General features: G+C 39.0%; 2 protein-coding genes across 4 annotated transcripts in view; both read right to left on the bottom strand.

Moving 5' to 3' along the window:
* Positions 1 to 1258, bottom strand: part of shroom1 (shroom family member 1) — a 42561-nt gene extending 41303 nt beyond the window's left edge. For both annotated transcript variants that reach the window (XM_030069609.1, XM_030069607.1), the window contains exon 1: positions 1084 to 1258. The gene's annotated coding sequence lies outside the window, so the exon portion shown is untranslated. The remainder of the gene's footprint in view (positions 1 to 1083) is intronic.
* A 2178-nt stretch (positions 1259 to 3436) lies between these two features.
* aff4 (AF4/FMR2 family, member 4) overlaps positions 3437 to 14079 on the bottom strand; it is a 35710-nt gene continuing 25067 nt past the window's right edge. For both annotated transcript variants that reach the window (XM_030069611.1, XM_030069610.1), the window contains exons 14-21: positions 13059 to 13156; positions 12547 to 12610; positions 11345 to 11481; positions 11069 to 11140; positions 10725 to 10818; positions 10514 to 10557; positions 9250 to 9467; positions 3437 to 7534 (exon numbers count right to left, since the gene is read on the bottom strand). In XM_030069611.1, the coding sequence (XP_029925471.1) occupies positions 7407 to 7534; positions 9250 to 9467; positions 10514 to 10557; positions 10725 to 10818; positions 11069 to 11140; positions 11345 to 11481; positions 12547 to 12610; positions 13059 to 13156 (855 nt within the window). In that variant the 3' untranslated portion in view covers positions 3437 to 7406. The remainder of the gene's footprint in view (positions 7535 to 9249; positions 9468 to 10513; positions 10558 to 10724; positions 10819 to 11068; positions 11141 to 11344; positions 11482 to 12546; positions 12611 to 13058; positions 13157 to 14079) is intronic.

Consider the following 14079-nt stretch of genomic DNA (forward strand, 5'->3'; position numbering starts at 1 on the left):
AGTCACCCGGCAGCAGCACAAAGAGAGGCCAGTGTGCTCCTCCTGCTCCCACCATCTGACCAACACACCGCATGAGTGCTTCAGCCTGAGCCACGGCACAAAACACCAGTGTCTGGTTTCCCCCAAAACAACCCCGCTGCAATGGTGGCGCCTTTTGTTCCCACTTTAAATAAAACATAGTTAAGTCATTAGCTAGAAAGGCCGTCCTCTGCATTATTCAGGGATAGGTATCCATTTGAGGCAAGAGGATAAGGTTATGGATGTACAATACTAGCTTGTTTGCACATCACTGACAAAACAACAGGAACTGCATCGGTAACATGATGCACAAATATAAAGCAAATGTGTTTCTGCTTTTTTTGTTTTGTTCTTACAGCTTCTTCCAAATCCATGATAGGAGACATTCAGTGCCCACCTGTTGCTTACTTGCAAAAACTTCAAGTGGCAAGAAATTCTTTAACACCATGCATCACAATCAGTTCTCAATGATAAACAAGCAATAAAACAACACAGAGGAGAAAGGCAAACTCAAATCCTAAAATATTAAGACACTAGACACTGTAAGAACATTTTTTAAAAAATGAAGAGAAACTGAACACTCCATGATAAAAAACAAAGAGCAATCTATGCTAAATAGATATTAGAGAAATAAAATATGTTACACAACCATTATAGGTCAGAATATTATGCCACAAAAGGAAACGAAACAATCACTGTAATAACATAGGTGATACAAAAATAAGGCACTGTAAGGGCTCTATAAAGTATGTGCTACACACACCCACAGACACACACAAATACACACCTGTAAGAATATTGTTATAGTTTCAAGGGATACAAATATGGTGGCCTGCTGTACTTAATTGATAGGAGTCAACTAATGGCAAACAGAGCCTGCTGGAGAACGGCTGGGTTTTTGACTAAAACTCATTACAAATCCAACATGACAAAAATCAATAAGCTACACCTGTCCTGTGGTGAGTTCATCCTGCCTGGGAAAAAAACTAGGACCGTTGCTGACCGAAACTGTACCGTCACAGCGATACTAATGCACCTGCCGCTGCCAAACTTGCCGTCACATACCTGCTGTTCCCCGGTGGTTCCCCGGTGGTTTCACTCTGTCCGTCTCTCAGGTGTGTTTCCTCTTCTCGACTGGACACCACGACGAAAAAAACTGCTGCTACCTCTCACTTTTTACCGCTTTAACGGGCAGCGCTGTCCTGTAGTAGAAAGTCTTCTGCTAATGAGCTTTCCCTTCGCTTCCCTCGCAGCTACCTTGGCTCCGGGAGAAGCGGATGAAAGTTAATGGAACGCGGTCTCGACCAATGAGCTGCGACGGAAGGCGGGTCTTTGGGAAGACGTGTCAAATCATTGGTCGGTCGCCTTTAATGGCGGAAGTGAAGCAGGAATTTCAATAAGCAGCTGCCAGCCCAAGAGGATTTCCAGCGTTTTCATGCGCCTCAATTCATTCAAGAGCCGCAGGGGTTGACGCTCAAGCTGTGACAGTGTTTGTCCTGCGCTAACCGAACACACAACTACTGCAACTTAGTAAATTCAACAAAATTAAATAAAGAAATAATAGATAAATAAAGAAATAACGAAATCACAATCCTACTACTGCCACTACTACCACTACTACCATTAACAATAATAATAATAATAATAATAATAATAATAATAAATTAAACAAAAGAAAACTTTAAGAAATTAATGTTTTGAAAACTGTGCAAATTTACCAGAACACTGTAAAAAGGTTGGCATAAATTAGAAAATATCACTGGAAAATTAGCAAACCGTTCTTTAAAAAATACAAGTAAACTACATAAGTATTACAAATACATATTTGAAATTAAATTACAAGCAAATTACCATAAACTTGCCCAAAGGTTTGTTTAAAAATTGCAAGAGAACTGCCATAAAATCAAAGACAGAAAGAAAGATAGAAAGAAAGAAAAAGAAAAGTGACCTTTGCTCAGATGGTGAAATAAAAGTTTTAACTCCTGGGTCTCAAACTTAACCTTGCATATAACCAAGCAGAATGCTGGGCTAAATGAATGGATGAGTGGATGAATTAATGCCCATGAGGCTGATATAAGTGGGCAGGCTTTATAAACAGTCAGGGGGGAAAACACTGCTTGCTGGAAAAAAAAAAAAAAAAAAAAAAAAACAAGCTGCTCAGGTAACATCACAGTCCACTCTGCTTTGGTAAGGAAGAGTTAAAGTTCTCAGGGCAGTGAAATGTGGATTGAAACGAGCTAATCATTTCTAAGAGGCTCTGCAATGCGGAGCTATATAAACTACTTTGAATACTTTTGTTTCATGCACAGAAAGATTAAGCAAGGATGGTGCTTATGGAGAATAAGCACCTTGTTGAAACAGAGACAAACAGCTGAGGGTGCTCCGTTTGTTAGGACGGCTGAAGATGCAGTTGATTGTACCGCCGTGTCCAACAAAATATGATAATCATCGACGTAATCAGCTTTCTAAGATGGAAAATCAAGCTCATGTTGAACAGGTCAAATCAGGAAAGCCCTCAAAGCACAAGCTGGATCATTTGTGAGCATCTATTCGCTATGGAAGTAATAATCTCTTCCAAAGTCACTCTTCTTATTTAAATGATTGTTGTTGCATTGTGAAGGCCAGAACAATATGCATTACTTATACTGAGGTGCTGCTGCTAGTAATAATACGATTGCTATCATTATTATTATTAAGTATTATTGCCACTTATGAGACAAAGCAATAAGACAGATGGATGGGAGGACAACCAGTGACATTACAGCCCATGACCACATGGTGGCAATTGAGGCCTGGGGAACAACTGGTGTGCAGGGCTGCCTGTTAAGTGCAATAATGCTGAGCTATGACCTTCAGCAGCCTCACTGTACCGTCACTCAGTCAGACCTTCAGACGAACCTCAGAGGTCACACACAGACCGTGGTACACTTGATTCCCTGTGATTAGAGGACACAAAAGAGAATGGGTGGCAAACTGTAAATTGCGCAAAAACAAGAAATGTTTGCTGTGGCTACTTTTGTGTGTGCTTCAAAGTGCTTGTTACTTATTGCACTGTTGGTAGTGAGTGATTTGTGTTGTTCTCTGCTGTATTATATGGTTTTCCACCTGTTCTTTTGCACATCAGAGAGATCATCAACAGGTCCATCCAGGGACCTACATGTCTTCTTTTAACCTCTCTGGATCATTTTATCTTGGCTTTTACCCCTCCTCACCTTAGAACTGAAAATAAAATCATAACAACCAAGCTTTTGAGACAGTTTGAGGCATTCAAGAGCCAAAAGCATATTTATAAGGAAAAGAATGACAGTCATTCTCGTGTCTCTGTTGCTCCATGCCCCCGCCTCGCCCTCTGAGTGCACCGGATAATCTCCTCAAATGGTATTCATTATCAAGCGAAAAATGAAGACAGCACAACTCCTTTAAACATAACCATATATATTTTATTCTCAATACGGCAAAATACAAAGAATATTCAGGACAGACTCCCATTAGTAACAATTAATACTCACTTCACAAGAATGCTTTTAAATTACATGATAACCTAAGTTTGAAGACCAAACTCAATGAGTACCTTTACTTAATCATATTGCATCCATCATATATAGTATCTCTATCATCGGTTCTCTTAAAACTAACCCAATTTAGACTATTGTACTTAGTGTATGCTGCTGGTCTCGCTTTTGAGACGACTTTTTAGAAAAAGATGTGGTACAACATACTGTATAAACTCCTACAACTGTTTTGACGCTTAGAGAAATACCTCTGTTTCAAAAGACATGTTGGACCAATTGTTCAAAAGGGACACATAGTAAATACGTCTTTCTCGCCAGGTAGAGACAGATGGGATTTTACACAACTGACTGTACACACTTTGCCCCACGCATCCATCCATCCACCCACCCATCCATCCATCCATCCATCCATCCATCCATCCCATGAGATCAACAATATACATTTCATGAATTTACACGTCTCCATATTAAATACAGAGAAGACAAAATATTCGCACTTGGATCAAGAGACATGATTATGTGGCGACCATGATATTGACAGACAGTGGAGCAGAAGACAAAAGCATACGAGCACGGAAACAAAATGAGTGATGAAACAATTTGATATACAGTGTTAAGAGACTAGGGTGTCATCCGTAACAGCCTGGAAGAGAAGAGGAGAACGCAAAAGCTCACAGAGAAAGAAAGAAAAAAAAATGTGCATAAAGTATCTCACAAATGTATTTACAACATTTTTAAATTTCAATAAAAATGTCAAACTGTAGTAGAAATTCACCCTTAAAGAAATGTTCTATTTACAATTTATACATTTGCTTTTAAATAGAAACATGCAAGTGTTAACATCTTTCTACTGAATGTCCAAAAAAAAAAAAAAAAATCATCTTACCCTGGATTCTTTCAAGTTAGAATTAATATTAATCACTACTTACAATGAAATCTCATCGTGAACAACCCCAATACATTAACATCTTCCTATTTCAGAAAATGGTGTTCCATAGAAAGGCAAAACAGAAGAGGAAAAAAAAAAAAAACATTAAGCAAAGGGGCAGAAAAATAAATAAATGTGAGTAGCAAACTGTTACAAATTACCCTAATGCTAAATTTGCACATTTGACTTTTAGATAGCGTAGGGAACACGAGGCGCAGACCTGTACTTACAAAGTGTACCAGTGTATGAAGACATTGAGTGGGCTGGCAAAACCCAGAGGAATTCCTATGAGAAAAGTGGCCTCCAGCTTTTAAGTACAAAATGGCTCAAGCCATCCGTGTTTAGTTATAAAAACAGACCTATATATACATATATACTAAACCAGTACACAAAATTGCAAAAGCTAAAGGCATTGGACACTTGAGTCGAACAGGTTTCTTTCTGAGACGGAAACAAAAGTGGGGGAAAAATCCCGAGCGTAAAAATTAAATATGGATTTTTCAGAAACAGATCCTTTTTTTTTTTGTAAAAATCCTGCATAGATTAAAATAATACCTCTTCTGACTGTCAGTCTTTCAAGTGCAAGAGGAAATAACAGTATCCCCTCCTACAAAAAGGCCAGGGAGCCGATGAGGAAAAAAATAATAAACAAACCTGGGTCAAATAGTATTTCCGAAAAAAGCTGTTTTTACCTTGCAGTGAAAAAAGTACTGGGTAAAGTGTCGACCGAGAAAAGTACGCCAAACTGAGTTTAAAATACTTCCCTGTGATTGTCTAAACTTCCCGGCACTTTTTTCTCGTCATATTTGGCAAACCGAACCCACAGGCATCTGCCAACGAAATAAAATAAAAATAGTGTCAATTAATATTTGGCCCAGGCCTGGCTTATATGTTTCCAGCATGATTTTATAGGAATTGGGCTAAAAAAACAGGACAGTCCTTCACATCGCTGACCATCGGCCAAACACCTAAACTTCTAACTCCCTTGCGAAATGTTAACTTCTTGGTTCAAAAGCACTGCTGTCCACGTTTGTCTTGATGACAAAACAATAATTCAGAACAACCAATTGAAACGGTTCACATCTGGACAGCTGGCATACACAGTTACTCTGTTGTCTCTACCCGGCCTGCTGTGCCATATAAATATAGACGACTAGTTGATGTATTTGTTATATACTTCTTGTAATACAAGTATGACTACACTAGGTAGAGAATCAAGGAGCTACTTTTTTTTTTTTTTAACATTTAAATAAGAACAAATACATATACAAATACTTTGCATCTTATCCCTGTTCAACCCTGTTTTAAACCTATGCATTTGAAAAGTTATAACTTTTGCCAGAAGAAAAAGAAAACTGCTTGGTACATAAATAAAATCTATATTGGCCGTTTTAATTCTTATTTGGAATATATAATCATAGATTTAAAGTTCTTTGATCTATAAATGCAACACTGCTAATCTGTATCACTGATGAGTTTGCTACTCTACAGAACATATTTACCTACATCTTTCCGCTTGGTTGGATTTGCGTTTTTGGGGGCCAGCCTTCCCGTTTTGTTGTCACACAGGCCCAGTTGTTATAAACTGCACTGTAAATAACTGCATTGTATACATGGGTACGATTTTCAATACTTAGACACACCCTGCTGTTCCTTAGAAAAATACACTATGAGCAACCCTTGTGCACACATCAAGGACAGATCAACAGAACAATAACACCGTGTTTGGAAGTTACCTTTCCTCAAGGAAATTTCTCAATGGACAACAATGTAGCTAGTAATAACATCTCAAAGGAAGAAACTCAAATGTCTCGAGCCTCAGAGAAAAAGCAAATCTCTCAAAGTGCCTGTTTTCTACAAACAGACACTGTTACAACTAAGATTTTGATTGATATACCAGCCAAGATGAACATTTACAAACACGTGTGTGTCAGAAGTATCTATCAGGTGCGCACACTAGCCCTTCCTACAATCCTTGGCCTGTTCCATGATCAAACTCCAGTTCCTAGAGACTTTGAAGGAAAGATAAAACAAGATGGTGTGAGCGAGCCAGCTTAGTGGAGGCCAAGACTGCGCTAACACCATCTTTGTTGCAATTATACACAAAATGTCCAACGTGTGTGAAATAGGACTGCTGTATGAACATAATTGTTGCCAGCTTCCTTTAGCTATTCAAAATGGTGTTTAAATGCATAAAACAATGATTGTAGCCCTAACAAAAAAAAGAGAGAGATGGAAAAGAAAGATGACAAAAATCATTCAGACATGATGGATGATCATTCATTTTTCCTGTAGCTCACATACAAGGCACAAAAAAGATAAAGAGAAACCTTCATTTTAAAGCACCTTTGGTGTTTAAGGGAGGTACTTTGGTAAAACAAATGAGAACAAAAGTTAGAAGCCAAAGTAGCCTATAAACCAAACCACATTTTTAGTGTATTCGAAAATAATTCGCAAAATGCTTCAATGCCAAATAGATAGAAACATGGCCTTCTGTCACAAGCCAAAGATATGTGTAAGAATGCCAGTATATGTAGCATGGAAATAAGCTTTTTTATTATTATTATTATCCTGGGCTGCAGTTATAGGATGCTTCCCCTGTGTGGTCTTGCTGCAGGTGTAAGATGTTCCAAATTGCTCAGTGTTTTTGGCAAGCTGGTGTAGAAAAATGGACACAGTGTTGGAGATATGTCTGAGAAGTTCATCACAAGTGTGTACGTGGAGGACCAGAGGTGAACTGTGTGTGCATACAGTACATATGTATGTATGTGTGTGTGTGTGTGTGTGTGTGTGTGTGTGTGTGTGTGTGTGTGTGTGTTTGAGCGCACGTGTCTGTATGTGAGTGCATGCACCCTGGCATGCACGTGTGTCTCTGAGCACATGTTGCTGAATGCAAGTGGCTGAGGTGTGAGTGTATGTGGAAGCAGCCTGCAGGGAACGAGCCCTCGCTAGGGAATAGGCTTTGCGTCCAGGCGCAGCCAGTGGAGGCCCTGCCGTGTGTAGCGCACCAGTTCTGTCATGCTGCTGGTGTTGAAGATCAGAGGACCCATCACCTTGTCCAACTCCAAAAAGAACTCTGAGAAAACAAAAACACAGAGAGAGAGGGATCAGCTCTGCAAAAACAAGTCACTGGGTCAGTCTCAATACTAATATCACCTTGGTGCCTCGTTAGCAGTGCTCCTTATTAGAAACTTATTTTGTCTAAAAGTGTAGAATTTAAACAACATAACTGCCACATGACCAACATGGAAATCCACACAGCGCAGTATCGCTGATTTCCATGATAATCAAGCCTTCCATGAAAAGAATGGAGAAAAGGTAACATTAACTACCTTACAACTAGCTAGCTGACGCTGAGTTTTCAACACAGTGATGGAACCACTTGATGTTACCTAAAAATTTTGCAACATCAAGGACCCTAACTATGATATCTCATGTGATCCCTATTACGACTATTCCTAAGATGCCATTTTTCTAAAAATGCTGCTGAACTAAGAAGCTTCTTTGCAAATGAGCCAGACCCACTGTGAGTCAACCTAAAGGTACAATAACTAAGACCTTCTACTGTCCCATAGCGCAAAATGATGACAATTTCTCCATGGAGGGTTAACAGATCTGTGTACTACTGACTCTGCTTACTTCACCGGGTGCCGAGATTTCAAAAAGTCACTTTCCACCCAATAGTATGTTTTGAAACAAACAAACAAACAAACAAAAAACAAACAAACAAAAAAACATCACCCCATGTGAATTTAAACACATTCAATCTTCTCTCTCCACTGCTCTTATTTTCAACAGCACAACAACGAAGGAATAAGTGTGCAGTTGAGGGCACAAGACAGTAAAGCAATAAAATAAAATAAAAAAAATTAAAAAAGCTCACAATTACAGTATTTCACTATGTGATGTATTTCCTCTTGATTCAATGTTTCTGTCCGTCTTTGCTCCGATTCATTTGCTAACTTGTCTCTATCGTGAGAATATGAACTAATTATTTTTGTCAGTCACAGGTCACCAAAAGTTGTGCCAGAAACCTGTCAATAATGCACATCTAACAGTGAATGCAGGCCAGTTTCAAAGACAAGTCATGAAAGTCAATAATGTAAGGTATGTGTGCAGTGTACGGACTAAAATATGAACAGAAACTCCTCCTGCCCCCGCAGAATGGTCAGAGCAGATGGTCTCCATGTAAATCACCCTGCTGCCATATTTAAAACACGTATTGATTTCTGTCAAAATATGGCTTGGCTGTTTTACCATTTACTGGTTAATGTATAACTGCACACCATGACTTCAGGGTTCAAGCCCATGTGGGAATGCTACAGCTGTCACAGTTGTTAAAACATTTCTGTAAAGCCATAATGGTAGATGCTGAGGGTCCAAGAGCTATATTTGTCAAGCAATCATAGACACATTTGCTTTTCAACTATGACCTTTAATTACAGCAGCCCTATACAGCTAATTTATTGCATGTGACGGGAGATACATTTCTACATTTCTAGTAGGTGGTACCTAGTCTGAAACTAAAAAAAAAAAAAAAATTATAAAAAACTTTTAGAAGTCTATAGGAAGGGAGTATGTTGAAGCAAAGGAGGTTGGTGGGTAATTTTCTCATTAACTCACCACAAAGCTGTAGATTGTTGTTTTTTTTTTTTTTTTTTTTTTTTTTTTTTTGCGTTTGTTTATTTTGCATTTTGCAACAAACTGATTGATTTTGCTATGTCCTCAGAAGGCGCTTGAGGAAACGTTTGAAGCTAAATCAATAAAGAAACATTGTTTTCAGTTGTTTACCTTTCTGTTCCTTGGATAGTTGCTCAGCCTGGTCCCAGACCTCGTTGGCGTACAGGAAGTTGGAGGTGACCTGGACGTAGCTGGCCGCCATCTGGTGGATACGCTGAGGTATGGTCACAGATGAACTGCCGCTGCTGCTGCTGCTGCCTGATGAGTAGCCACCAGCCGTGCCCGGCGACAGTTTGGGAGACACCGGAGAGGGCATACCGGCTGCCTTGCTGTGTTAGGAAACAGAAACAAATTATTAACACTGGCAGTTGTTTATAAAATGTGCAATAAGAAGAAAATTACTACTTTTGGACAAAGGATAACTTCAATTAACTGAGTGGCTGAGGCAAATTCAAAGTTTCTGTAATACCACAGATGGAAACACAATGTTGAATATATGACAGTGCATTTAAATATGCTGCAACACTGGAAAATCACTGTTCATACTAATATGAACGTGTCGCTTAGCTTCACATCCCGACTCACACTGGGTCTTAACCATGACCTCTTACGGCTCAGGTTTACTCATCTGGTTGTACAAGCTTACGACATATTTTCCATTTAATAACATGAGGATACCTGCAGGCCAATATGACCTGAGAGCCATAAGCTATCCATCGGACTATCAGACAACTCTTCGCGACAAGTACACTAGGTGAAATGACAGCGGGTTGACAACTACAGCAATGATATTTTAAGAGTCTGACATCTTGTTGGGATTCCCATGGGTCATAGGATTCCTGTGGGACAGCGGCCAATTTCACAATCAATTCCATTAGTCGGATGGGAAGGGGAGGGGAAAAAAAAAAAATCAACAGGAGCCTGCAGGATGGGAACAATTAAATAAATAAATACATAAATAAAGCTACTCTCCTGGCCACAGGCAGTAACGTACCAGTGAACTAGTTAGCCAAAAACAGACACCAAATAGTTCCACACAAACATGGGGAAAAAATTAAAAAAACTGAAGAACAAAAGAAAACAAAACCCCAAATAACTAAATGGATGAATAAATAAAAAAAAAAAATCAATGAAAAAAAAAAAACAAAAAGCAAAAACCAAAAACAAGAAAAGAAAACGTGACAGAAGGCATGCTCCACTGCACAAGGGTACTGGCAGTAAAATAGCATTTTCAGTCATTTTCTAGACTTTTTCAGACCTGTGAAATCCAGCTGTGTACATTTAACAATAATTTACTTAATCTCCAAGCATGAAAAAAATAAAAAATAAAAATAAATAAATAAATAAAACACAAAAACAAACAAAAGCGACTTACTTTCCCATTCCAGGAGAGGGAGCCTGGGTGTTACTCAGAGAATTCTGCCAAAACAGAAAGGGGGAAGAGCGTCACGAACACAGGAAAGCACAAAGTGTCCGTATATTCACTCATACAAAACCACATTAATGAAAATTTCAGGGAGTGATTCTTATGTTTTGAAGGAGTGACAACCAAATTTGCACTTCTAGGGAACAAAGATTCAAAGTACCTTTAAATGTTCAGTGAGTGTTTTCGAGTACTTCAGGGCACTCTCTTTCCTCAGCTTGAACAATCGTAGGTAAAGGAGGGACTGGCATCGCAGGCTGGAGGGAGAAATAAGTTACAGGAAAAGGAGAAATGCTTAACTACATTTTGAAGTGCAGACAGCAACAGCCACAAAGATGTGAACTGTTTCAATACAGAACACTCTGAACCGGCAGCCATGTAGACAAACAGCCATAATTTTCTTCCCTTCAGGCTATGTCTGTACTGCAAGTTGAAGGCTAAGGATAGAATGACACCTCTGGCACATGAAATGAAAATCCATCGGCTGATATCCGTCTGCAGACTTACCACAGGACAGCTAGCCTCTTGTCTGCTGAAGTAGCATCAGGGGCCATGTAGCTTTTTAACTTCATAGTGTATCTAAAAGTAAAGGTGAAATAAATATTTAGCTACATACAAGATCAGTCTCTACTTTTTTTTTTTTTTTTTTTTAGGAACGCTTATTACAATCATACTTTAAGCAGGCTAACAGACTGCCTATATATTTAAAAGGACTTTACATTTAAATTACAATACTGCAAAGTCAACAGAGTGTATGTCACTGATGTATGTGGTTATCCTTACTTGATGAGCTCCACAGTCTCGGCGTACATAGGGAAAGGAGACTTGGCCTCTTGGGCACTCTTTTCCAGGGCATTACCACATTCAATAAAAGACAACACAGCATCCAAGTAGTATACCGCCTTCTCAAAACGGTCCAACTGTAGAGGAAGAAACAAACAAATACAAAGTGATTATCAACAATAATTTTGATCAAATAATGCAATGCCTTCGTCAACTGTTACAACAGCACCCTGTTGCAAAACAAAATTATTTTGTACTCATCATGTTGTAGATTATACAAAGCCTCTTTTTCCCCAATAACAACTATAATACAAAATTAGAAAGGGTTAAAAAGGTTAATGTTGAAGGCATACAGGCTAATTATTTCCATTCCCTGTAAGAGTGGAAATACGAGGCAGTAGAGCTGGTACCTGATAATCCCCGGGTAAATAATTGATAGCAGACCCGTAGAAAAATATAGCCCCTTCTTACCTTACAGTAACTTAAGGAACAGGCTGAAAAGGAATTTGGTATTTTCTTTTTTTTTTTTTTTTTAGAGTATGTTGAAATACAACAACTGCCACTGTGGGGCTTAATGAAAAATGAGCCTTTTGAAAACTTTAAGATAGGCCAAGTAACTTTTCTGGTCAATACAGCAGGGGAATGTCCTGGTAACAGGAAGAGGAGGAAAAAATGTACTATAGAACTAATGTGGGCAACAAGGTGTTTTCATTTCACTTTTAATAAGTTTAAGAGTACATATCTGAGCTGCCCCAGAGTGTTATCCAGATAGGTCATCAGTGTAATACAATCTCTGCCGTAAAGATTCTTGAACAAATTAATTCCTTTTTATTTATTTATCTATTTATTTATGATTTATCATTATTATTATCATTACTATTATCAGTAGTAGTACTACTAGTACTAGTACTACTACTACTACTACTACTGATAATAAAGTAGTAGTAGTAGTAGTAGTAGTAGTATTTTATAACAAAGACTCTGAAACCAGATGGTATCAAACACAGCCAGGCTCAAACAACTCTGACTGGCACGTAGCTTTAATATCCATGAAAAACCTCACCAGGCTATCGTTTTACATCAAGGGATCAACTTATTGGTATTTTAAGAAACAATCCTTTCAGTTGTCTCCCTCTGCTTTGCATGCAACAACTGGTGCAGTCTACCCTCAGTTAGACATGTACAAAGCCACAGGCTCTTACCAGTGCATCAGCATTGTGTTTGAGTTTCTTGGCCTCTTGTAAGTAATGATCTGCTGAATGGACCCTGATAGAAAACAAAACAAAACAAAACAAAACAATTATTGGTTAACCAAATTGCAGTTTTCCACAGTTAAATGTAAAATAGGTCCAACAGGCCCATCATTTCATTTAGAGTTTTACAACATGTCTATGTCATGGTACAGTTACTACACACATTTCCTGTGTGCAAATACTTCCCCTTCCACCTATCTATCCTTCCATTAAATTGTCTTTTAAAACAATGACACATAACTAGAAAGGCTATGATGTAGCATGACAAGGCCAAGGACTCGACAACAGAAGCGCTTTTAAAATGGAAATTTAAGTCATCTCTCCTGCACGCTAGCACATCCATTCATGACCTCCTAAACCTCCTGGAGCTTTGTGCATCAAAGGCAACCCTAGATCCCCGCAGCAGCTCTCTCTGCGTACCCTGCTGAGGGGTTATCCACAGTGAAACAGGCTCCTCTTACCTGTCCTCAAACACCAGCTTGGATCTCTGAGACTTGGAGCCGTCTGTGGAGAGTGGAGGCACGGCCAGCTGGTTATCACAGCCCTTTGAGGATTTCTCCTGCAGTGAGAGTAAGCGAAAGGGAATAAAGTTTCAGGAAAAAGGAGCCCTGGCGTTTGAAGTGATGGATGAAATAGAGATGAGGAAACCGTGAAGAAGGTGAGAGTGAAGGAGACTGGGGGGAAATTGTCTGGCTTATGTTCTGTGGCTATTGGGTACAAGTACAGGACAAAAAGGCAAATCATTCACTGGAGGATTAGTTAGCAAGAGTGTGGAGTAACTGTTGATAAAAAACGGCATCACATCACATCCAAAATCATTCACATTCAAAATCTGCATATCCAACTGCTGTGTGCACACATAAATAAAACTGCAAGCATCAAGCCAAGTTCTCCACCACTGAACTCCCTCATGCTTCCATAATTTAGTCAGGAACACAGGGGCAGCAGAAGGTTAGTCGTCGCCCTTGTGCCACGGAAACACATATATTCATATAAGCAGCATTTTGAACAATCTTGAGCTACCCAGAAATATCACTAGTTGGGCTATGTTTTAGTGCCTGAGGGTATACTGCAGACAGCACTGATTAAAATTTAGGGCGTTTGTAATAATTTTACATTTCATTTTAGGTACCAAGAGTTTTTAATTTTTTATTTATTTAAATGTGGTTTTGAATGAACATGTGGAGTAAAGCCACAAATGTAGTAGGATAAACTATTAAAAGGGCTACATGACCTACACTGTTGTTCAAATGCAATATATGGTGTATTGTATGGTGCTTTGTCATGTTTCTGTGTTTCCTCCTGAAACTTCACATCCATGAGCCTCTGCGGGTTGCAGGAGGTTTGAACGAGCATGTTCATTAACATGGGAGCTGAAAAGACAATCATCCATACTGTGTCAGCTAGGCTTGCTGCCTGTGGTTGCTTTTACAGCGATGCACTGGTCGAAACGAGCCTTTTTTAATGGCTTCAACCAATAAC

The sequence above is a fragment of the Myripristis murdjan genome, chromosome 14 (assembly GCF_902150065.1).
Source record: "Myripristis murdjan chromosome 14, fMyrMur1.1, whole genome shotgun sequence".
NCBI lineage: Eukaryota > Metazoa > Chordata > Actinopteri > Holocentriformes > Holocentridae > Myripristis > Myripristis murdjan.